Source organism: Tachyglossus aculeatus, chromosome 17 (genome assembly GCF_015852505.1).
Source record: "Tachyglossus aculeatus isolate mTacAcu1 chromosome 17, mTacAcu1.pri, whole genome shotgun sequence".
In the NCBI taxonomy this organism is placed as follows: domain Eukaryota; kingdom Metazoa; phylum Chordata; class Mammalia; order Monotremata; family Tachyglossidae; genus Tachyglossus; species Tachyglossus aculeatus.
The window spans coordinates 7,893,990-7,916,477 of record NC_052082.1 but is presented as its reverse complement, the minus strand read 5'-3'; the positions used below and the strand labels follow the sequence as shown (position 1 = coordinate 7,916,477).

Genomic DNA, 22,488 nt, shown 5'->3' with positions numbered 1-22,488 from the left:
CCATAACTGGAGTCAATGCCTGGGTGGGGTGGAGCGGAGGAGGGCGTCCTGTGTTGGGCACAGAGACAGACACACACAATCACCTGAGATTTCTTCCCCAGTGGAAAGACCTGGTGGGTGGAATTTGAGCAGAAGTCCTCCGCTCTCTTCTCATCCTTCCACTCCAGATTCCTGAGCACATACTGTGTGCGGAACATTGTACTAAGCGCTTGGTATTCACCCCACCCTCAGCCCTGCGGGACTTGTGTATGTATCCTTAATTGATTTATTTATATTAATTTCTGTATCCTCCTTTAGACTGTAAACTCCTGGTGACCAGATATCCCGTATACCAATTCTGTTGTACCATACTCCCCCAAGGGCTTGGCACACTGCTCTGCTCAAACAATAGCTAGAAGCAGCGTGGCTCAGTGGAAAGAACACAGGTTTGGGAGTCAGAGGTCATGGGCTTTAATCCCGGCTCCGCCACTTGTCAGCTGTGTGACTTTGGGCAAGTCACTTCACTTCTCTGGGCCTCAGTTACCTCATCTGTAAAACGGGGATTAAGACTGTGAGCCCCATGTGGGACAACCTGATTACTTTGTATCCCCCAGCACTTAGAACAGTGCTTGGTACATAGTAAGCACTTAACAAATGCTATTATTATTATTATTATTATTATTATTATTGGTTGATCAGGAAAATATAAAAATGGATTTGGTAGATGAAATAGTTGTCCACAAGATCTTAAGGGAAGAGTTCACAATCCCTATGAGTCATTCATTCATTCATTCATTCAATCGTATTTATTGAGCGCTAACTGTGTGCAGAGCACTGTACTAAGCGCTTGGGAAGTACAAGTTGGAAGCATATAGAGACGGTCCCTACCCAACAGTGGGCTCACAGTCTAGAAGAGTCATGTGTCCCATATGCTATGTTACTCTAGCAAAGTGAAGCAGGGAATGGAAGCAAAACCATTTTTCCTCTTCGTTATCCAGGTAACTCAAGCAAAGTTAGGAAAGCAGGATAGCCTAATGGAAAGCACATAGGCCTGGGAGTTAGAGGACCTGGGTTCTAATCCCAGCCCTGCCACCTGCCTGATGTGTGTCCTTGGGCAAGTCACTTAACTTTTCTGTGCCTTGGCCACCTCATCTGTGAAATGGTGATTAAATCCTCCTCCCTCTGATTTAAATGCTGAGCTCCTTGTGAGACTGACTGTGTCCAACCTGATTATCCTGTAAATAGCTCAGTACGTAGAAGAGTGCTTGACATACAGTAAGCCCTTAACAAATATTATAAAAAAGGCAGCATGGCCTAGTAGACAGAGCATGGGACTTGGAGTCAGGAGATATGGGTTCCAGTCCTAGCTCTGCCACCTGCCTCATGTGTGACCTTGAGCAAGTCACTTTTCATTCATTCAATCGTATTTATTGAGCGCTTACTGTGTGCAGAGCACTGTAATAAGCACTTGGGAAGTACAAGTTGGCAACATATAGAGACGGTCCCTACCCAACAGCGGGCTCACAGTCTAGAAGGGGGGGACAGAGAACAAAACAAAACATATTAACAAAATAAAATAAATAGAATAAATATGAACCAATAAAATAAATAACAAATAAATAACTTAATAATTAAAATAGATAACTTAACCTCCTTGGGCCTAAGTTTCCTTGAACTGTACAATGGGGAAAAGATAAGCACCTCTGCCTGCCTTTTAGATCATAAGCCCATGAAGGCAGGGGCTGTTTCTACTATCATTATCTGGCACCAAGCTCATCACTAACCAAAATGCTTATCACATGGTAAGTGCTTTATAACTCTCATCATTCAAAGGAGGAAACCTGCCCAAATTACCAAGATAACTGTGGCGATTCTTAGCTTTGCTTTCCCACCTGGACACTCAGGGTACCAGAGAGTGACCAAACTAAAATCAAATTGATGGTATTTATTGCGTGCTTACTGTGCACTCTTGGGAGAGCACAGTACAACAGATTTGGTAGACATTTTTCCTGCCCACAAGAGCTTACAGTGATCTCCAAGAGGCAGGAAAATCATAGCAGTACTGCTATGCTGATCGATTATCAATACTTGGCAGCATCAGTAATTCTTGGACCTCCAAGCGTTACCCTAAGGCCGGATCTACCAGCACAGAGTAAAATGATGAATTGTGCAATTATCAGGATAAATTGGGGAAAAATCCACTTTAGGCCTAGGAAACTCTGAAACATAGGAAAGTTGAGTGTCCTAATGGAAAGAGCACAGGCCCGGAAATCAGAGGATCTGGATTCTACTCCTGTCTCTAGACTGTAAACTCATTGTGGACAGGGAATGTGCCTGCTTACACTGTTATATTGTATTCTCCCAAGTGTTTAGTATAGTGCTCTGTACATAGTAAGCATTCAATAAATATCATTTATTGATTGATTGATTGATTGATTGACTCCACCATTTATTCTCTGCATGATCTTGGTCAAGTCACTTAATTTCTCTGTGTCTCAATTTCCTCATCTGTCAATTAAATGGGGATTCATACCTGTTCTCCCTCCTACTTAGACTTAGAGCCCCCGGGGGACAAGAACTGTGGCCAACCCGATGGTCTTGTGCGCATAGGAAGTACATGATAAATGCTATCACTACTACTCGAGAAAACAGTATGGCCTAGTGGAAAGAGCATGGGTTTGGGAGTCAGGAGAGCTGGGGTTCTAATCCCACTTGTCTGCTGTGTGACCTTGGACAAGTCATTTAACTTCTCTGTGCCTCAATTACTTTATCTATAAAATGGAAATTAAATCCTACTCCCTCCTGCTGAGTCTGTGAACCCCATATGAGACTGGGACTATGTCGAACCTGGCTGCTTGTATTTACCCCAGAGCTTAGTATAATGCTTGGCACACAGTAAATGCTTAACATATACCACTGAAAGGGAAATGCACATACTCCATAGAAATTTTCTGAGACTCACGGGGGATTTTCTGCTCCTACTTTCCATAGGTACTAAATGAACTGAAATGCAATATTTTAAACTCCTTCCCATGCTTAAAGAGGCCAGGTAAAAAATTGGATAATTATCTGGTCAATTGGATCAATGTAGATATTTATTCCAAATCATCTAGTTTGGGGAGTGGGGGGCTTAATTATCTAAGGTACAGGTCTATCCTAGTCCAGTTTACTATATTGTCAATAAACTCTCTGCTCTGTTGAAACCTAACCTTTGAAAGGGTATGTCTGCTTTATGACTTACAAGGATCTGGGCACAATGTAGACATCCCCCAGATTGCTTCCCAAAAATATTCCAAAGAGAAAAGTATCGTTTAGAGATTCAAAGGGTCTAATTAGGGTGTCATGCTTTCATCTCAAGGTGAGCATTTCCTGAATTGGGAAGGTCGGTGAAACAGTCGATGATGTTCCAGTCTTCTTCACGTCGAGGCTGCTATGATTTAAGCAAACGAGAGATGAAGTCACCCTGTCACTGGATTTATCCTCCAGGGAGGAAGCATTTCTCACTGAAATGGCCAACATATGCATGAACCTTCAATCAATCAATCAATCAATTGTATTTATTGAGCACTTACCATGTGCAAAGCACCACACTAAGCACCCGGGAGAGTACAATATAATAGAGTTAATAGATAGATTCCCTGCCCACAATGAAGGTGAGCTTACAGTCTAGAGGAACCCCATGACAGCAGGAATATATTAGCTTTATCTATAGTTCACTCTCCAACGGAATGGAATGATATTTATTGAGTACCCATTAGGCACAATGCATTATCCTGAATGCTTGGGCAAGTAAAGCAGAATCACAAAACATCCTTCCTGCCCACAAGAAGCTTGTACTCTAACCTAAGTCCCTGAACTCTGACCTTTGACCCCAGGGCTATGGAGAAACCACAGTATGGCTCCAAGACAGTTGGGATCTTGAGTCCTTCCAGATACCAGCTCAGAGAGCCCCACAAAGCCCCGCACTCTCCGTCCAGGATCCTGGAAGTTGCATATCACTGGGACAGATTGAGAGGGTGAGATTCACCTCAGGAACCCCCTGTAGGGTGAGGGGCAGGACCACCATTCCTCCTCAACCCACCCTAAGAGGACAGGTTGGAGTGTCTCAGTGTACAGAGGGTTCTGTGTGCTCTCGGGGACTTTGGCGTGAGTCTGGGGGGCTGCAACTATGGCCACAGGGTTAGGTTGCCAAATTCCAATGTAACCCAAGCCCTTGCACTTCCCCCAGACTTCTGCTGATGCGTTGTCAGTCACACTGTTGTTCAACAGTCCTTGGAATTTCTTGGGACATAAATTGGGCAGAAAAACGATTTCCTATCAGAGGGAGTTCTGAGAATTCAAGCTCTCAATTGGCCTTTCATAAAACCACAGAATTAGCATAGCATGAAGTTAAGGTTTAAATAGCCCTGAGACAGGCAGAACGCATCTTCTTGGAGATCACCACCTTCCCCACCTCCAACTTCGGACACCAGGTAAAGATCTCTAGACCCAGTTAATCTGCACTCTTTTTGTCTTACTTCAGAGCTAGGCTCTACAGAAATGCATTTATTATCATACACGCTAGTTTTCCTCTTTTGGGCTGAAAAGGGGCAGAGTAGGGGCTGAGTATGGGCTGGAAAGAGGGCAGAGCTTTTTTTGTGGTGGAGACAATTGGGTGGGGCAGAGACGATTACAAGAACTAAAATAACTGATTTGGGGTCTTTCTAACTCCATTTGGAAACTCATTTCTTTTCAGGTTTCCTTGGGAGGGCTCAGATATTTTGGAGGTCTGGAATAACCAAGACCGAGAGGTCAACCCAAATGGGTGTGGGTGAAAACAAGGATTTCACCCCAAATCTGGAAATCCATTGCCATAATGGACAGTCCTTCTCTCTCTGTCAACCCCAACCTCCCATCATGGAGTTAGGATCCATGATTAGTTCAACAGAATGTTCTTCTGAGATATTAAATGCAAGGTCATTCTGATAAGTCCTTTAAAAGCTAGGCTTCCCAGGAGCAAGAATATAATGGTGTATTGGGTAAAAATCATTGTCTTTAGGAAGAACAAATTCTGTCAGACTAATTTAGTTTCCTTCCACCGGAAAGTGGTGAACTTGAAAAGTGGTGAACTTGAAAAGTGGTAAACTTGAAAGGTCAGAGACCGCGATGTAATAATTGTTGGTGGTAGAGTATTTGTTTCTGAATGATTGAAGATGGGGGCTGAGGATGCAGTTGTTTTAGGGGTTGTAGCCAAAAAGTAATTTTCATTTCCATGGTTTTCATGATTCACTATATGACTATTCATGATTTTCATGGTTTACTATCAGCCTAGGGGAGCATACTGAATGGAATTCTTGAGGTGGGTCTGGAGCCAGGAGCTTCAGGATGTTTTTATTATTAACTTGGAAATTAGACAATATCCATTGCTCATTGAATTTACCAGTGATTGCCAGAACTGGATAATATTTCACAGAGTCTTGATGAGTTGGGAAAACTGGGTAATTTAGCTACAGAGGAAACAGGAGCTACATAAATTTAAGATGGGGAAGTGAGGGCTGTTATTTTAGGAGAAATAAGTATCTGGGGATCATGGTGGACCCCAGCCTTAACACGATACATTAAATACCAAGCTTAAAACAAAGACATGCATCTGGGAGGTCCAGAGAGATCGTGAGCTAATCATTATAGGATTGAAAGCTGAGAAATCACATAGCTAAGAGCCTTCAAATGATTAAGGAAGAGAGTTTGGCTAGCAGGGAAGGACTTCACTGTGTCTCCTAAGGTCTGGTGGAAAGCAAAAGGCTTCCATTTCACCAGCTGGCTAGTTTAGGTTAGACCCAAGCCTGTTGTTGGGTAGGGACCATCTCTATGTGTTGCTGATTTGTGCTTCCCAAGCGCTTAGTACAGTGCTCTGCACACAGTAAGCTCTCAATAAATACGATTGAATGAATGAATGAATGAATGAATGAATGACTGTCTGACTTACAAGCATTCAAATTCATCGGGAAGGGCAACTTCAGAACCTTTCCTGAGAAGCTAGTTGAGGAAAGGGTGAACAGCTATCCCTTGAGAAAGCCTAGCTGACTCCATTCTAGAAACAGGAGAATCGGTTTGATAACTTTGAAATCCTTTACCCACCTTTGATTCTACCTGGGTTAACAGACCCAAAGCATGAGTATTGAATTTGCTTACAAGAATCCCTCTTAATGATCCCAAATTTCTTGTTTAGAGGAACAGTGACCTCATCTTCTGGAGATGATTTCTAAAGACAATAGACATTTGGAGTCTTTGAGCAGTTTTTACTGTTTTAAAATGCCTTGTGACTAAGGTTGCAGCTACTTGCAAGCATTTTTTGGATGGCTGAGGTCAAAAAACATCTTTTTGATTTTGACATGCTGGAAACCTTTGACTGAATAACTCCAAAAATTGAGGGCAATGTTTATTTTAAGTCTCAATTCTTGCAATAGTAATTGAAGATGTAAGCCCAGCTCTAATGATGAGGAATTTTTGTCTAGCAAGAGCCCCATCAATCAATCAATTAAGCATATTTATTAAGTGTTTCTATGTGCAGAGCACTGTACTAAGCACTTGGGGGAGAACATTAGGCTGTGAGCCCATTGTTGGGTAGGGACCGTCTCTATATTTTGCCAACTTGTACTTCTCAAGTGCTTAGTACAGTGCTCTGCACACAGTAAGTATTCAATAAATATGATTGAATGAATGAATGAAATAAGAAATGATCCCAGTCCCCAAATACACAGAAGATAGTAGATTCAGGATGTAATTCGTATTATCATCTGCTCTAGATGATTGCTGTATTTACTGCTTTATTGTACTTTCCCAAACACTTAGTACAGTGCTCTGCACACAGTAAGCACTCAATAAATATGATTGAATGAATGAATGAATGAATAAATAATATAATAGCTTTTTCATTGTGAAACTAGCCATCGGAACAGTTCACAATGTATGCTTGAATTATGATATTGCAGACATCCATACAATTCAGAAATGTGCATTTCCATTGAAATGGGATGATCAATTTTAACACTAAACTAGCTATAGAAAGAAGAGCGCAGAGAATGGATGCCCATGCTGAATATCACAGACTTGCAAACTCCCTTCTACAGTGGATTTCATTGTGTGTTATTAATAATAATAATAATAATTGTGGTATTTGTTTAGCTCTTACTGTGTGCCAGGCACTGCACTAAACATTGGGGTGGATACAGGCAAATCTGGTTGGACGTAGTCTCTGTCCCACATGAGGCTCACAGTGTCACAATCCTGCCTAAATAGTCCGTTTTGTAAAATTAACGATCTTGGCCCGAATTCAACTCTCATCGTTCCCTTCTGCCTTTGCAGGACTCAATCACCATGAAGGTCTTCATCCTCGCCTGCCTAGTGGCTGTTGCCATGGCATTGCCTGTGAGTACGGTGGGCTCGGAGAGTGGGTTTTTTCCAGTGATGAGGGTACGTCCGGGAGTTCTTAATGGAAACTGAGTTCTCAGCCTCTCTCTCCACTCATTATATTGGAGGCTGAGGTTACTGGGAAGAGATTGCCTGGGAAATATGGCTGAGAACCCCAGGAAAGGAAATGGAGAGCCAGTGTCCTAGCCCAAAGTCAACTGAAGAGAGACCCAGCCACATCTAAGACTTATCCCAGGTCTCCAACAGCTCTTGAAAGGGCAGAGAAAGAAAGAGATAAGTAAATGAAAAAAAGCAGAGTCTGAAGGGAAAAAAGGAAGAAGGAAGCAAAAAGTTGCAGCTGTGACTAGAAATACGCCAACATCGAAGTTCTGGCCATCATCTAAGAGTGCAGGCTGGTCCTGGAGAGACAAAGACCATAAGTCTTGGGCAGGTTAGCTGGGGGTCACGAGTTTCATGATTCACACTTTTTTTTAAATGGCATTTATTAAGCGCTTACTATGTGCAAAGCACTATTCTAAGCGCTGGGAGATTGCAAGGCAATCAGATTGTCCCATGGGGGGCTCACAGTCTTAATCCCCATTTTACAGATGAGGTCACTGAGGCACAGAGAAGTTAAGTGACTTGCTCAAAGTCACACAGCTGACAATTGGCAGAGCCGGGATTTGAACCCATGACATCTGACTCCAAAGCCCGTGCTCTTTCCACTGAGCCACGCTCCTTCTCAAAGCACACTTCCACAAAGGCCTCTTCTTCCTCAGGAGCAGGCCTACCCTCAATGAAGCCAATCATACCCGAAAAGGGGGGATTTCCTGCTGGAAATCCTTGTAACATGGTCCCCTCCCTACCCTGCCCTGTGACCACAGACTGGTCTACCTACAGTTGAGCAGTGGTGGCCTCTGGCTGCCCAGGCCTTCCACTTCCCAATTTAAGGGGAATAGTGTATCTTTCCCTGCATCAGCTCTGACACTGAACGGATTGTCTCTCCTCTGCAGAAACAACACAGCAGCAGCTCTTCCAGTGAGGTGAGTCCTTCACCGACGTGAGTTCTTCACCGAGGGGCTCAGCTTTGGCTGACCCAGCTAACGTCCAGTCTGGGCTCCCCTGTCCTCTCACCTCTGAGTTCAGTCCACACAGCCACACCCAAGAGGGCATGCAGGGGGAGGGAGTGATTATCCAGCACTGTAGACAAAAACCAAGTGAATTTGTAGTCTGTGTGGTTCACTGGGGTCTTGGACTATTTAGCTTCCTTAACCAGTGGCATCGAGCCCACCCTGTTCCCTGGGAGACACAGTCTGTGGGGAGTCTGGTTCTGCCTGACTCCCAAATCAGTCCCCCATAGTCTCACCTTCTCTTCTGTTCTCTTTTCTTCTGTTTACTTCTCTTCCATTTCCTTTTCTTTTGTTCTCTTCTCTTCCATTCCCTTGTCTTCTTTTATCTTCTGTTCTCCTGTTCTCATTTCTTCTCTACCATTCCCTTCTCTTCTGCTCTGTTCTCTTCCATTCCCTTCTTCAAGCCCAGGACCACCTCCTCTTCCTCCCTCTCACCCCATTAATGGACTTCTAGACTGTGAGCCCACCGTTGGGTAGGGACCGTCTCTATATGTTGCCAACTTGTACTTCCCAAGTGCTTAGTACAGTGCTCTGCACACAGTAAGCGCTCAATAAATACAATTGATTGATTGATTGACCCACAAGCCTTTCCCCAGAGTCAACTGAGTCCAATTTACCGATGAAGGCTTCAGTTCTCAGCTTCACTTTAGCTGTGGAGGCCTCCTCAATCATTGTTTCCACCATGCTGTGTCATAAACCTAAATTGCTTATCTTTGTCTTTCCCTAGGAATCTGACAGACTGCTGGTTAAGGTAAGATACTTTTTCAAAACTTTCTTGAATACTCAATCCTTCATTCCTAGTAGCACTTTTGTTTTTATTTTGAAATCTGTTGCTTCCTTTAACTCTAAGTGATTTTAGTCAACTGAGATGGTAAGCCTCATGAGGGCAGAGATAGTGTCTACCTACTCTGTTGTATTCTTCCAAGTACTTAGAACAAAGCTCTCTACTCAGAGTAAGCGCTCAATGAATACCCGTAAGAAACTGATTGATTTCTCTTTTATACTCTATGTATTTTCTTTAGGAGAAACTCATGAGACGCAGAAAACTTATGGTAAAATTTTATTTTAAGACATTAATCTCAATTATTTCCCATGTTGAATTAGGGGAAGTTGTTTTGTAATGTGTTTCGTCCCATGACTCTTTACCCATTCTTCCAAGTCAGATAACCAGTCCCAGTGTAGGTTTATTCATTTATTTCTACTCAAGCTGCTAAGGTGTTATTTACCCCCTCTAGCCTGTAAACTCATTGTGGGCAGGGAATATATCTGTACGTTAATTCATTCATTCATTCAATCGTATTTATTGAGCGCTTACTGTGTGCAGGGCACCGTACTAAGCGCTTGGGAAGTACAAGTTGGAAACATACAGAGACGGTCCCTACCCAACAACGGGCTCACAGTCTAGAAGGGGAAGACAGACAACAAAACAAAAAAAGTGTACAGGTGTCAAGACATCAGAATAAATAGAATTAAAGCTAAATGCACACCATTAACAAAATAGATTATATTACACTCTCCCCAGAGCTTAGTACAGTGCTCTGCGTACAGTAAATGGTCAATAAATATGATTGATTGATTGACTGAGATGGGAACCTGCTTTGTCCTTGATGCTGAGGTGATTTTGAACTGTCTACCATGAGTCAGTTGGAGCACCAGCGGCCTGAAACTCTAGTCTTCCCATCCATCCCTTTACAGTTTCCTAATGTGGGACCTCTTTTGGCCAGGTTTTTCCTGACTCCTCATGGTGATTTTTGGCTGGCAGGCCTCTCAAAGCCCCCACAAACCAAGGAGAAGGGCTGGCTCTCGGGAGGAGAACCACTTCCCCCTGAGTCAGTCCTTCCACTGAAACGGGTTTTCCTTTTCCTAACAGGACATTCCTACTGCCTTCTCCAGCGAGGTAAGTTACCAGATGGCCAGTGCCACATCTTGGAGCAGGAAAGAGAAATGATCTTCCTCCTGCTGCTGGAATGCCATTTCCTGTGTTGCCATTTTCTGACTCGATGTCCAAATCTACAGTTCGTGGGAAGGGAGGAGGAAGCAGTTTTCCACGAAATTTGGATATGCAGGGTAGCTAACCACAAAATCAATTAGTTGGCTTGCATAGAGAAGCAGCGTGGCTCAGTGGAAAGAGCACAGGCTTTGGAGTTAGAGGTCATGGATTCAAATCACGGCTCTGCCACTTGTCAGCTGGGTGACTTTGGGCAAGTCACTTCACTTCTCCGGGCCTCAGTTCCCTCATCTGTAAAATGGGGATGAAGATTGTGAGCTCCCTGTGGGACAACCTGATCACTTTGTAACCTCCCCAGTGCTTAGAACAGTGCTTTGCACTTAGTAAGCACTTAATAAATGCCATTATTATTATTATTATTATGACAATGTCGAAGCTCTCCATTCCCTCTGGATGCGTAGGCTAGAAATCTCGTGCATCCAACAGTTTTTTTTTTTCCCAAAGTGGAATTACCTGGCCCATGGCTGGCCCACTGGTTTGAGATCTATGATGACCAGCCTTCAGAGCAGTGTCCTCCAGTCCAGGGTTCACATCAGCTTCTAGAGGAGGTCCACAGCAGCCTCAAGAACAGGGTTCCTCCAACCACTCAGTCATATAAACCGGAACTGACCTGCAATGGAGTTTGTACCTGGCAGTAATTTGCAAATGTACACGCCAAAGGAGAGGGAAGAATTGAAACTGATAAAAAAAAAAAAAAAAAACATTTCCTAAATTACCTTGGGCTGAATCTCAGTCTCTGCTTTGTTTTGCCAGTGAGTGCCTGGAAAAACAGAGATTATTTCACAAGATTATACAGTGAAGCTTGCTTTATGAAATGATTTACTCCATTTTCGATTTTACACAGTTCTCCATATTTTTTTGCAGGAACACTCTGTGGACCCGAAGGAACTCTACGAGCCCCGTCAGGTAAACTTTCTCTTCTCTCAGAAAAAAATGATATTATCACTGTAGATTTAAGAAGAGGGTAGTTGAAGAAAACATTTTCTTCCAGAATATTTCCCCTACATTGTCCCCCCATTGCACTAAAAGATGTGATTGGGGCTTTTAGGGGCACCATTTTCTCCGAACAAATCAGGAAATCAAATGAGTAGTTTTACTTTAAATAATAATAATAATAATGGTATTTGTTAAATGCTTACTATGTGTGAAGCACTGTTCTAAGTGCTAGGAGGGGTACAAGGTGATTAGGTTGTCCCTCATAGGGCTCACAGTCTTAATTCCCATTTTCCAGATGAGGGAACTGAGGCACAGATAATAACAATAATAATAATAATGGCATTTATTAAGCGCTTACTATGTGCAAAGCACTTTTGTAAGCACTGGGAAGGTTACAAGGTGATCAAGTTGTCCCACGTGGGGCTCACAGTCTTAATCCCCATTTCACAGATGAGGTAACTGAGGCGCAGAGAAGTTAAGTGCCTTGCCCAATGTCATACAGCTGACAATTGGCGTAGCTGGGATTTGAACCCACGACCTCTGACTCCAAAGCCCGGGCTCTTTCCACTGAACCACGCTGTTTCTCTTCTCTTTAAAGAGAGCTCTTGCCTCAGCCCATCTATTGCCAGATCTTCACAGCCAGAGCCAAGGGGAGAATTGAATCACATTACGTGATAATCTAAATCCAAAATCTTCCTTTACCTGTATTAGCAGCAGAATGCACAGACTCGACCATTTAGGGATCCAGTGTAAATCAACACCTCTATGGCCCGGCTACTCAAGCCCAATTACCCCAGTCATCTGTAAAATGGGGATTAAACTGTGAGCTCCCGTGGGACAATCTGATCACCTTGTAACGGCCCCAGTGCTTAGAACACAGTAAGTGCTTAATAAATGCCATCATTATTATTATTATTTGAAATTCAGAAAAAGAGGAAGATAATGGACCAGCCCTCCTCTTGGTTCTACGCTGTGCCAATCAGAACTGTGTGAAGTGATGAGCGTCTCTGAGGATGTGGGGAGGGACTCTGGTAGTAGGAGAAGCATTTTCCTAAAGGCTGCTAGCGTGTCCTGGAAAAGCACATTTACTTCATTCCAGAGAGCAGTTCTTTGGCCAGGATTCATCATAAGAAAGATTTGGTTTATCATTCAGCACAAGAGGAATCTAAAATAATCTGGGCCAAACCGATGCTGTCTTCTCTCAGACTGGTGGTTTTCTTTGTCCATCTCCATGGTTGCGGATGGACCATGGGAAATGGCAACTCTTCTCTCTAGTGACCCTTCATCAACTTCTCATCTATGAGTTTATCCCAACTCTTCCTGAGCCCGTTGATATTTTCTGCATCCTCTTGTTCCGGGGGAACAAGTGTAAAAGGGTCATCCTTTTACACAGCACGGAAGTTTGATCCATAGAAGCATCATGGCGTAGCGAGCAGAGCTTGGGTCTTGGAGTCAGAATAATAATAATAATGATAATAATGATGGCATTTATTAAGCGCTTACTATGTGCAAAGCACTGTCCTAAGCACTGGGGAGGTTACAAGGTGATCAGGTTGTCCCACGGGGGCTCACAGTCTTAATCCCCATTTTACAGATGAGGTAACTGAGGCTCAGAGAAGTTAAGTGACTTGCCTGAAGTCACACAGCTGACAATTGGCGGAGCCGGGATTTGAACCCATGACCTCTGCTCTTTCCACTGAGCCATGCTGCTTCTCATGGATCATGGGTTCTCTCCCGGCTCTGCCACTTGTCTGCTGTGTGACCTCAGGCAAGTCACTTCCCTTCTCCGGGCCTCAGTTCCCTCTTCTGTAAAATGGGGATTAAGCCTGTGAGCCCCCTGTGGGAAAGGGACTGGGTCCAACCCGATTTGCTTGTATCCACTCCAGTGCTTAGTACAGTGCTATACTAATAATACTAATACTTATTATTATTAGACCATCCTAGAAAGATTTTGATATTCATACAATAATAATAATAAAAATAAAAGTATTTGTTAAATAATAATAATAATAATGATGGCATTTTTTAAGCACTTACTATGTGCAAAGCACTGTTCTAAGCGCTGGGTGATTACTGTGTGCCAAGCACTGTTCTAAACGCTAGAGTAGATACAAGGTAATCAGGTAGTCCCACTTGGGGCTCACAGTCTTAATCCCCATTTTACAGATGAGGTAACTGAGGCACAGAGAAGTTAAGCAGCTTGCCCAAGGTCACACAGCAGACAAGTGGTGGAGCCAAGATGAGAACCCACGACCACTGACTCCTAAGGCCGTGCTCTTCCCACTAAGCAACACTCATTCTTGTATGTGGATTTGATATGTGGATTTGACTCAAGTTTGGTTTGATTGGCGTTTTCTCTCTTTTTTTTTCTTTCAGAGCTATTCCTACCCATGGCAATCAGTCCGTCCCATCAACACCTACACTTATCCTCGCGCTTACCAAATTCCGGCTGTCCTCCCCATGACTCATCCTCAGACCCTGACTTATCTCCAGCCTCAATTCAAGCCCGAAGACATGTCTATTTCTCAGAAACAAATCCCGCCCTACGTCCAGGCTGTAGTCATGCCCTACCCCCAGGTTGAAGCCATTCCTTTCCCCGGGGCTGAATTCATGCCCTACGCTCAACCCATCACCACGCCTCTACTTCAGCCTGAGGTCTTCTCCGCCCCATTCTACAGAGAGGCCGTCTTCAAGCCAGTGATCTACGGCCTTCCTCAATCTCAACCAGTTCAGGTGAGTTCAGATTCATTCAATTGTATTTATTGAGCGCTTACTGTGTGCAGAGCACTGGACTAAGCGCTTGGGAAGTCCAAGTTGGCAACATCTAGAGACGGTCCCTACCCAACAGCGGGCTCACAGTCTAGAAGGGGGAGACAGACAACAAAATGAAACATATTAACAAAATAAAATAGAATAAATACGTACAAGTAAAATATGTACAAATAGAATAGAATAAATATGTACAAATAGAATAAATATTCTAGTGGAGGTTGAAGAGAGTAGCGGAGTGCCTTAATAAACAAACACAGCAGCCCTGGGAGTCTCAATCTTGAGAAGCAGCATGGCCTAGTGATAGACCCTGGCCTAGGAGTCAGAAGGACCTGGGTTCTAATCCCACCCCCGCCACTTATCTGCCGTGGGATCTTGGGCAAATCACTTCAGTTCTTTGTGCTGCAGTTATCTCATCTGGAAAATGGGGATTAAGACTACCCAGAGGAGATGTTTTTAATCCATAATAATAATAATAATAATAATAATAATAATGATGGCATTTAAGCGCTTACTATGTGCCAGGCACTGGGGCAGTGCAGAACTGCTGACTAGAATTACCCTCACATCCTGGCTGAGAAGGAGAGAGAGACAGAGAGAGAAAGAGAAAGAGAGAGAGGCAGAGAGAGATGGATAGACAGAGAGACAGACAGAGAGAGAGCGTGCTACAGAGAGCTTGGTAGTCAGGTAGTATTTCCAGTTCACTCAGGCAGCCAATCCGGGACAACTGAAAATGGGTTCCCTTATTTTGTGTCATGATTTGATTTCATGGAAATGTTTTCTTTTAGAAGATCCCAGAAACCGACTGAAGTAATGCAGTCCTAGGGTTCTGGTAAGTCATCCCCTTCTCAATTCCCACTCCCTACTTCACTCAACACACCACAGCTCTCCCTGCCTTCAAAGACCCCTAAAATCCCACTTTTTCCAATCTGCCTTCCCCGATTAACTCACCCAAACCAAGACCCACCAATTCATCAGCCACCTCGAGTAACTTAGAGGTGTATATATTCATACTCTGCCTCAGCATTTGTGATTATGGATATGATTTATTTTACTTATTCTTTTTCCTAATTTGTAGATATTTTTCTGTCTGCCTCCCCCATTAGAGTTTGAGCTTCTAGTGGGCAGGGAACATTCCTCATCTTAATAATAATAATAATAATGATGGCATTTATTAAGTGCTTACTATGTTGAAAGCACTGTTCTAAGTGCTGGGGAGGTTACGAGATGATCAGGTTGTCCCACGGAAGGCTCACAGTCTTCATCCCCATTTTACAGATGAGAGGTAACTGAGGCTCAGAGAAGTGAAGTGACTTGCCCAAAGTCACACAGCTGACAAGTGGCGGAGCCGGGATTTGAAACCCTGACCTCTGACTTCAAAGCCCGTGCCCTTTCCACTGAGCCACGCTTCTTCTCTAATATGTTAGTATATTAAATACATAGTATGTTAAGTACATAGTATGTGTCAGAGTGCTGGGGTGGATTCAAAATAATTACATTGGAAAAAGTCTCTGGCCCACATTGGGCTCATAGTCTAAGTAGGAAGGAGAAGAGGTATTGAATCCCCACTTTACAGATGAGGAAACTGACACCTAGAGAAGTGAAGTGACTTGTCCAACACAGCAGGCAAGTGGCAGAGTCAGGATTGGAATCCAGGGCCTCTGGCTCACAAGCCTGTGCTCTTTCCACTTGGCCACATGGCTTCTCCTGTTCTAGTATGGTGATCCATACCCTCTTCTACTATTTACTAAAGCTTATGAAAGCTCACGAAACACACACACAAGCACAAACATATACACACAGCTCTATATATACATATACCCCTACACAAATATAGTAGAATAATAAGCATTCATTGTCTGTAATTATTAATCCAAAATGAAAGAAATAACTAATCCATTATTGTCTATTTATCCACAGATATGCCTGGAGATTCCAACCTCTTTAAATGATCTCTCTTCTCTCTTTGCTAAATATGCTCTTTTAGAAAAAAACAATTCTGAATAGGAGGAAAACCTTGTTCTTTGTATTCTCTGCTATATACTGATTTCAAAACAGTTTACAGTATCCAAATCTCAGGTTTGGCATGTCAACAGCAAGATGTTTTAGAGTGGCAACGTTGTCATCAGGAATTTTTCCATGTCTCTACGAGAGGTTCCTTGGATTATTTAATTTATTAGCGTCGCCACTTCTAAAAGGGGTGAACATGAACTGTTTTTTTCCTTTCTTGCCAATAAAATGACTCTTCATTCACATTTTAGTTTTCTTGTCTTTATTCTCATTGTCTTGAGCCAATTCTGCTGAAACCTCTATCGCATATCAATTCAAATTCCAAATCCCCAGACACCTGAACAGAAACTGGATTATTATAAAAAGGAGTTTTTTAGTTAATACCCCTGTACTCTCTGTAGCGTGCTGTTCTTTCAAGCTGCAGACACCCAACAATTAACTGATCGATAATATCTATTTGAGCAATTACTGTGTGCAGAGCACTGTACTAAGTGCTTGGGAGAGTACAAGATAGCAGAGTTGGTAGACACATTCCCTGCCCACAGTGAGTTTACAGTCTAGAAGGGGAGATTAACCCATCGATCGGCAGACTGCAAACGTGTGAACAGCCAACTCCCAAGGTATTTAAAATTCCAACCCTGATTCCCAGGTCCAGATCCTGGAGGATTCTCCAGAGTGTGTGCGTGGACTTGTGGAGACAGTTGAATTTCTCCAGGACCTAATGTGAGGTGTAATTAATGAGAAGCAATGCAGTAGATGCTTAAGGAATTTCACTGTTTGAAAAGAAAGACCCCAGAGATGTCCAAAAGCACCCTTCCCAGATCACTATAGTGGTCAAATGTCTGGTGTATTTTGCAGTTAAGAACTCTATTAATATAGGTTCAGGGAGGAAGAAATCATCAGTAACAGTGACAGTGAAATGTGTGCTCCACGAGCTAAGGAATTTCCAACTCTGAGTTAAGAAATTCATTCATTCATTCATTCAATCGTGTTTATTGAGCACTTACTGTGTGCAGAGCACTGTACTAAGCACTTGGGAAGTACAAGTTGGCAACATTTAGAGACAGTCCCTACCCAACAACTGGCTCACAGTCTAGAAATAGAGCCCACACCCTCCTTCCAGAGCCATTTAGACTCTATGACTCGGAAGACATAATGCCATTATTATTATTATTATTATTAAGACTGATGTCAATGGGCACAGAAAACTCTGCTTGGGCCTACGATTCTGTCACTCTGCCCTGGGTAGGTAGGCCAGGAAATGTTCTGGATGGCAGTGCTGTTGTAGCACTGCACTAAAATCCAGGACTCTAGGATCAGTCTCCATCCTTTAATAACCCAAACCTGAAAACATGTTACTGCATTCAGCAATGACTTACTTTCCCCCTTAGGTGCCAACATTTCCCTTTTTAATGCAGGTGCAAAATGAGGTATAGGGATCGTAGATGAGTGTGGGAACTGGGAAGTCAGCCAGTCAGTTGGATTTATTGAGCATCTACTGTGTGCAGAGCACTGTACTAAGCACTTGAGAGGGTACGGTATAACAATATTCAGACACGTTCCCTGACCACAGTGAGTTTGTGGTTTATAGTCCCACATTTGAGTTTGACCGCCATGACTGGAAATTCTCAAGGCCTGTCAGCCCCTTGCTCTGACACCTAGGCCGAAAGCCCAGCTCGAAAAGTTGTGTAGGAGGGAGCGGTGTCGATCACAGGGACTTGGCTAAGGAGAGGAGCAAGCTGGAGAGGGGAGCTGATTATCTGTCCAGGTGCGTTCTCCCATTATTAGAGAACTGAGTTCTGTTTTATGACTTTTAGATTTTTCAAGTTCATTATTATCTCTTTCTTTCTTTCAGACCCATTAAGCCCCGCAACGAAATCATGATCATTTATTAAGATCAAGATCAAGATAGCTCTTAAGCATGTATTCGACATCAAAGCATTGTGCTAAGCACTGGGGTAAATACAAAGTAATCAGATTGGACACAGTGTCTGTCCCACATGGAGCCCGTGATCACAGAGGAAGGGGTAGTAGGGATCTACTTCCCATTTCATAGACGAGGAAACTGAGGTCCAGTTAAGTTCAGTGACTTGCCCAAGGTCTCACAGTGGACCAGGAGAAGAGCTGAAGCTAAAAGCAGAGTCTCCTGCCTCCCAGTCCCCTGTTCATTTTGCTGCGACATGATCAAAACTTTCCGTTAGTATGTTTTCGGGGTCTACCTCAGTGCCCAATACAGTCCTTGGCACATAGTAAATTGCTTAATGAATGCCATCATTAATTTAAGTGGAGAGACTCACTTCATTCCTCTTGTTTCGTTCGACAGGTCAGCAGCTCCACCTGCCCAGGAACCTCAACTACATCCCCCTCAGAGAAGCAGCGTGGCTTAGTGGGAAGAGCCCGGGCGTGGGAGTCAGAGGTCATGGGTTCTAATCCTGGCTCCACCATTTGTCTGCTGTGTGACCTTGAGCAAGCCGCTGAACTTCTGTGTGTTTCAGTTACCTCATCTGGAAAATGGGGATTAAGACTGTGAGCCCCATGTGACACAGGCTGATAACCTTGTATCTCCCCCAGTGCTTAGAACAGTGCTTGGCACATAGTAAGTGCTTAACAAATACCATTACTATTATTATTATTATTATTATTAATACACCACCTGCACTAGCAGTCCTTTCTATACTACCAGAACCAGCAACCCAGAAGCAGCGTGGCTCAGTGGAAAGAGTACAGGCTTTGGAGTCAGAGGTCATGGGTTCTAATCCCGCCTCCGCCACTTGTCTGCTGTGTGACTTTGGGCAAATCACTTCACTTCTCTGGGCCTCAGTTCCCTCATCTGTCAAATGGGGATGAAGACTGTGAGCCCCACATGGGACAACTTGATCTCCTTGTATCCTCCCCGGAGTTTAGAACAGTGTTTTGCACATAGTAAGCACTTAACAAATGCCATTATTATTATTCATTAATTCATTCAATCGTATTTATTGAGAGCTTACTGTGTGCAGAGCACTGTACTAAGCGCTTGGGAAGTCCAAGTTGGCAACAAATAGAGACGATCCCTACCCAACAGCAGGCTCACAGTCTAGAAGGGGGAGACAGACAACAAAACAAAACATTATAACAAAATAAAATAAATAGAATAAATATGTACAAATAAAGTAGATAAATAAATAGAGTAATAAATACATACAAACATATATACATATATACAGGTGCTGTGGGGAGGGGAAGGAGGTAAGGCGGGGGGTGATGGGAACGGGGAGGAGGGGGAAAGGCACCAGTAGCCTTTTCTACACCACTGAAACCAGAAGCCTTTCCCATCTAAACCACCTGCGCCTGTCAGCCCCAACCCCATTTATACCATTAGCACCAGTAGCTATAGGTTATTCTTACTGGTAAGACCGATAGCTTTAGGGGTCCTTTGTCAGGGTACTGGAAGGGCAAGGAGGCATTCCTGGAGATGGGGAGGGTGAATTCGCTGGGCTAAGGCTGTTCAAAACAATAATAATAATAATAATAATGGCATTTATTGAGCGCTTACTATGTGCAAAGCACTGTTCTAAGCGCTGGGAAGGTTACAAGGTGATCAGGTTGTCCCACAGAGGGCTCACAATCTTCATCCTCATTTTACAGATGAGGTCACTGAGGCCCAGAGAAGTGAAGTGACTTGCCCAAAGTCACACAGCTGACAAAGTAGTGGAGGCAGGATTTGAACCCATGACCTCTTACTCCAAAGCCCGTGCTCTTTCCACTGAGCCACACTGCTTCTCAACAGGCAGCCAGCCACTGACCCCAGGCCTGGCAAAGTCACTGATGCTGGCATCTCCTCTTTGAGATTCCCTCCTGCTCCTGCCCTGATGAGGAGGCTCTGTGGGGTCAGCTCAGCTCTTTTCCAATCCAAGAGTGTGATTATGTTGAAGAGCAGGGTTGACAACTCTGCCAAAGTGACGTATCTCCTTTCACCAGAAAGATCCTGACCGCAATGGGGAAAGACATACCTCTCAGCCTTCCAAGTCCTCATCTCAATGATCCGCGGCAAAGACTCCAATCACCCATGCCCTTTCAGAACGACTAAGAGGCCAGAGAGTAAAGGGAGGAAAGTTCCTGCCCTTGAACGGCATTTGAGGAGCCCGATTCCTAATGAGGAAGCATTACATCAGGAGCTCCTAAGCTTATTGTGGGCAGGGAAAGCGTCTGTTATATTGTCGTATTGCACTCTCCCAAGCACTTAGTACATCATCATCATCATCAATCGTATTTATTGAGCGCTTACTGTGTGCAGAGCACTGTACTAAGCACTTGGGAAGTACAAGTTGGCAACATATAGAGACAGTCCCTACCCAGCAGTGGGCTCACAGTCTAAAAGTCTAAAGTACAGTGATCCGCACACAGTAAGTGACCAATAAATACGATTCATTCATTCAGGCTGACTGACTGACTGACTGACTCCCGGAAGCCTTCACTCCACCCAGGAGGTATATGAAGTAGAAGCAGGGTGGTCTGGTGAAAAGAGCATGGATCTCGGAGTCAGAAGACCTGGGTTCTAATCCTAACTCTACCACTTGATGATGATGATGGCATTTGTTAAGCTCTTACTATGTGCAAAGCACTGTTCTAAGCCTGCGGGGGATGCAAGGTGATCAGGTTGTCCCACATGGGGCTCACAGTCTTAATCCCCCTTTTACAGATGAGGTAACTGAGGCCCAGAGAAGTGAAGTGACTCGCCCAAAGTCACACAGCTGACAACTGGCGGAGCCGGGATTTGAACCCATGACCTCTGACTCCAAAGCCCGGGCTCTTTCCACTGAGCCACGCTGCTTCTCTAAATAATGGTATTTATTAAGCACTTAATATGTGCAAAGCACTGTTCTAAGTGCTGGGGAGGTTACAAGGTGATCAGGTTGTCCCACAGTCACAATCCCCATTTTACAGATGAGGTAACTGAGGCACAGAGAAGTTAAGTGACATGCCCAAAGTCACACAGCTGACAAGTGGTGGAGCTGGGATTTGAACCCATGACCTCTGACTCCAAAGCCTGGGCTCTTTCCACTGAGCCACGCTGTTCTCTGTGTGACCTTGGGCAAATTAATTCACTTTTCTGGGTCTCAGTTACCTCATCTGTAAAACGGGGATTAAGATTGTGAGCTCCATGTGGGACATGGACTGTGTACAACCTGATTACCTCCCCAGCTCTTACACATCAATCAATCAATCAATCAATCAGTCATATTTATTGAGGGCTTATTGTGTTAGAGCACTGTACTAAACATTTGGGAAAGCACAATATAATAGAGTTGGCAGACATGTTCCGTGCCCACAACAAGCTTACAGTTTAGACTGGGAGGCAGACGTTAAATATAAATGAAAATGGATATGTACGTAAGTGCTGTGGGGCTGAAGGAGGGGTGAGTAAAGAGTACAAGCAAACACTTCACAAATAACATTAAAGAAAAAAGTTTTAACATGGCCCTGGGCCAGATCCCTCATAATAATAATAATAATAATAATAATTATTATTATTATTATTATGGCATTTATTAAGTGCTTACTATGTGCAAAGCACTGTTCTAAGCACTGGGGAGGTTACAAGGTGATCAGGTTGTCCCACGGGGGGCTCACAGTCTTAATCCCCATTTTACAGATGAGGTCACTGAGGCACAGAGAAGTGAAGTGACTTGGCCAAAGTCACACAACTGACAATTAGTGGAGCGGGGATTTGAACCCATGACCTCCACTCCAAAGCCTGTGCTCTTTCCACAGAGCCACGCTGCTTCTAATAAAGCTGCCTCCATTCTCATAATGGCTTCTACATCAGCTTCACCCTAAATCGTTCCTGTATTCCAAGGACTCGGAATTCCATGGAGACCCCTTTCCATTTCTCCATTACCTCTTTCAGTTTACTGTCACTGCTGGTGATGGGTAATGAGGAGAGCTGATGTGATCTTGTAACTGAGAAATGGTCATTTGTCAAAGCTTTCCTGGGCTTTTCAAGTTTGCAATTCCTCGGGATGTATTAGAAGCATTTATTGATACTGTAAAATCCATTTAGATTCCTAAATAGAATTGGTCTGCAATTTACACATTACTCTCCCATTTTATTCCTTATTATTTTGAAAGTCGACAGGTGCAAATCCCTAAATGAGGATAGTGCATTACAAGATTGGAACAGCAACTTACTGACCCAGATGTTGGGCATGTTCAGTTCTCAACAGAAAAGCCTAGAGTTGATACTCAATAAATGTCAATAATCATCTCCATCAGGAAGGATATTAA

General features: G+C 43.6%; 1 protein-coding gene across 3 annotated transcripts; it reads left to right on the top strand.

Annotated features, from left to right (window-relative positions):
• The first annotated feature begins 4,409 nt into the window (after positions 1 to 4,409).
• Positions 4,410 to 16,466, top strand: LOC119939641 (beta-casein-like). 3 transcript variants are annotated; one of them, XM_038759778.1, is made up of 10 exons: positions 4,410 to 4,451; positions 7,324 to 7,386; positions 8,382 to 8,411; positions 9,226 to 9,249; positions 10,369 to 10,395; positions 11,371 to 11,412; positions 13,819 to 13,942; positions 14,003 to 14,175; positions 15,000 to 15,043; positions 16,132 to 16,466. In XM_038759778.1, the coding sequence occupies exons 2-9, from the start codon at positions 7,336 to 7,338 to the stop codon at positions 15,018 to 15,020; spliced, it is 492 nt and encodes a 163-aa protein (XP_038615706.1). In that variant the 5' UTR covers positions 4,410 to 4,451; positions 7,324 to 7,335; the 3' UTR covers positions 15,021 to 15,043; positions 16,132 to 16,466. The 3 variants fall into 3 exon arrangements, with proteins under 3 accessions (XP_038615706.1, XP_038615704.1, XP_038615705.1); XM_038759776.1 differs by adding an exon at positions 9,521 to 9,550 and having other exon boundaries at positions 13,819 to 14,175; positions 16,132 to 16,197; XM_038759777.1 differs by having other exon boundaries at positions 13,819 to 14,175; positions 16,132 to 16,464.
• Positions 16,467 to 22,488: the final 6,022 nt, after the last annotated feature.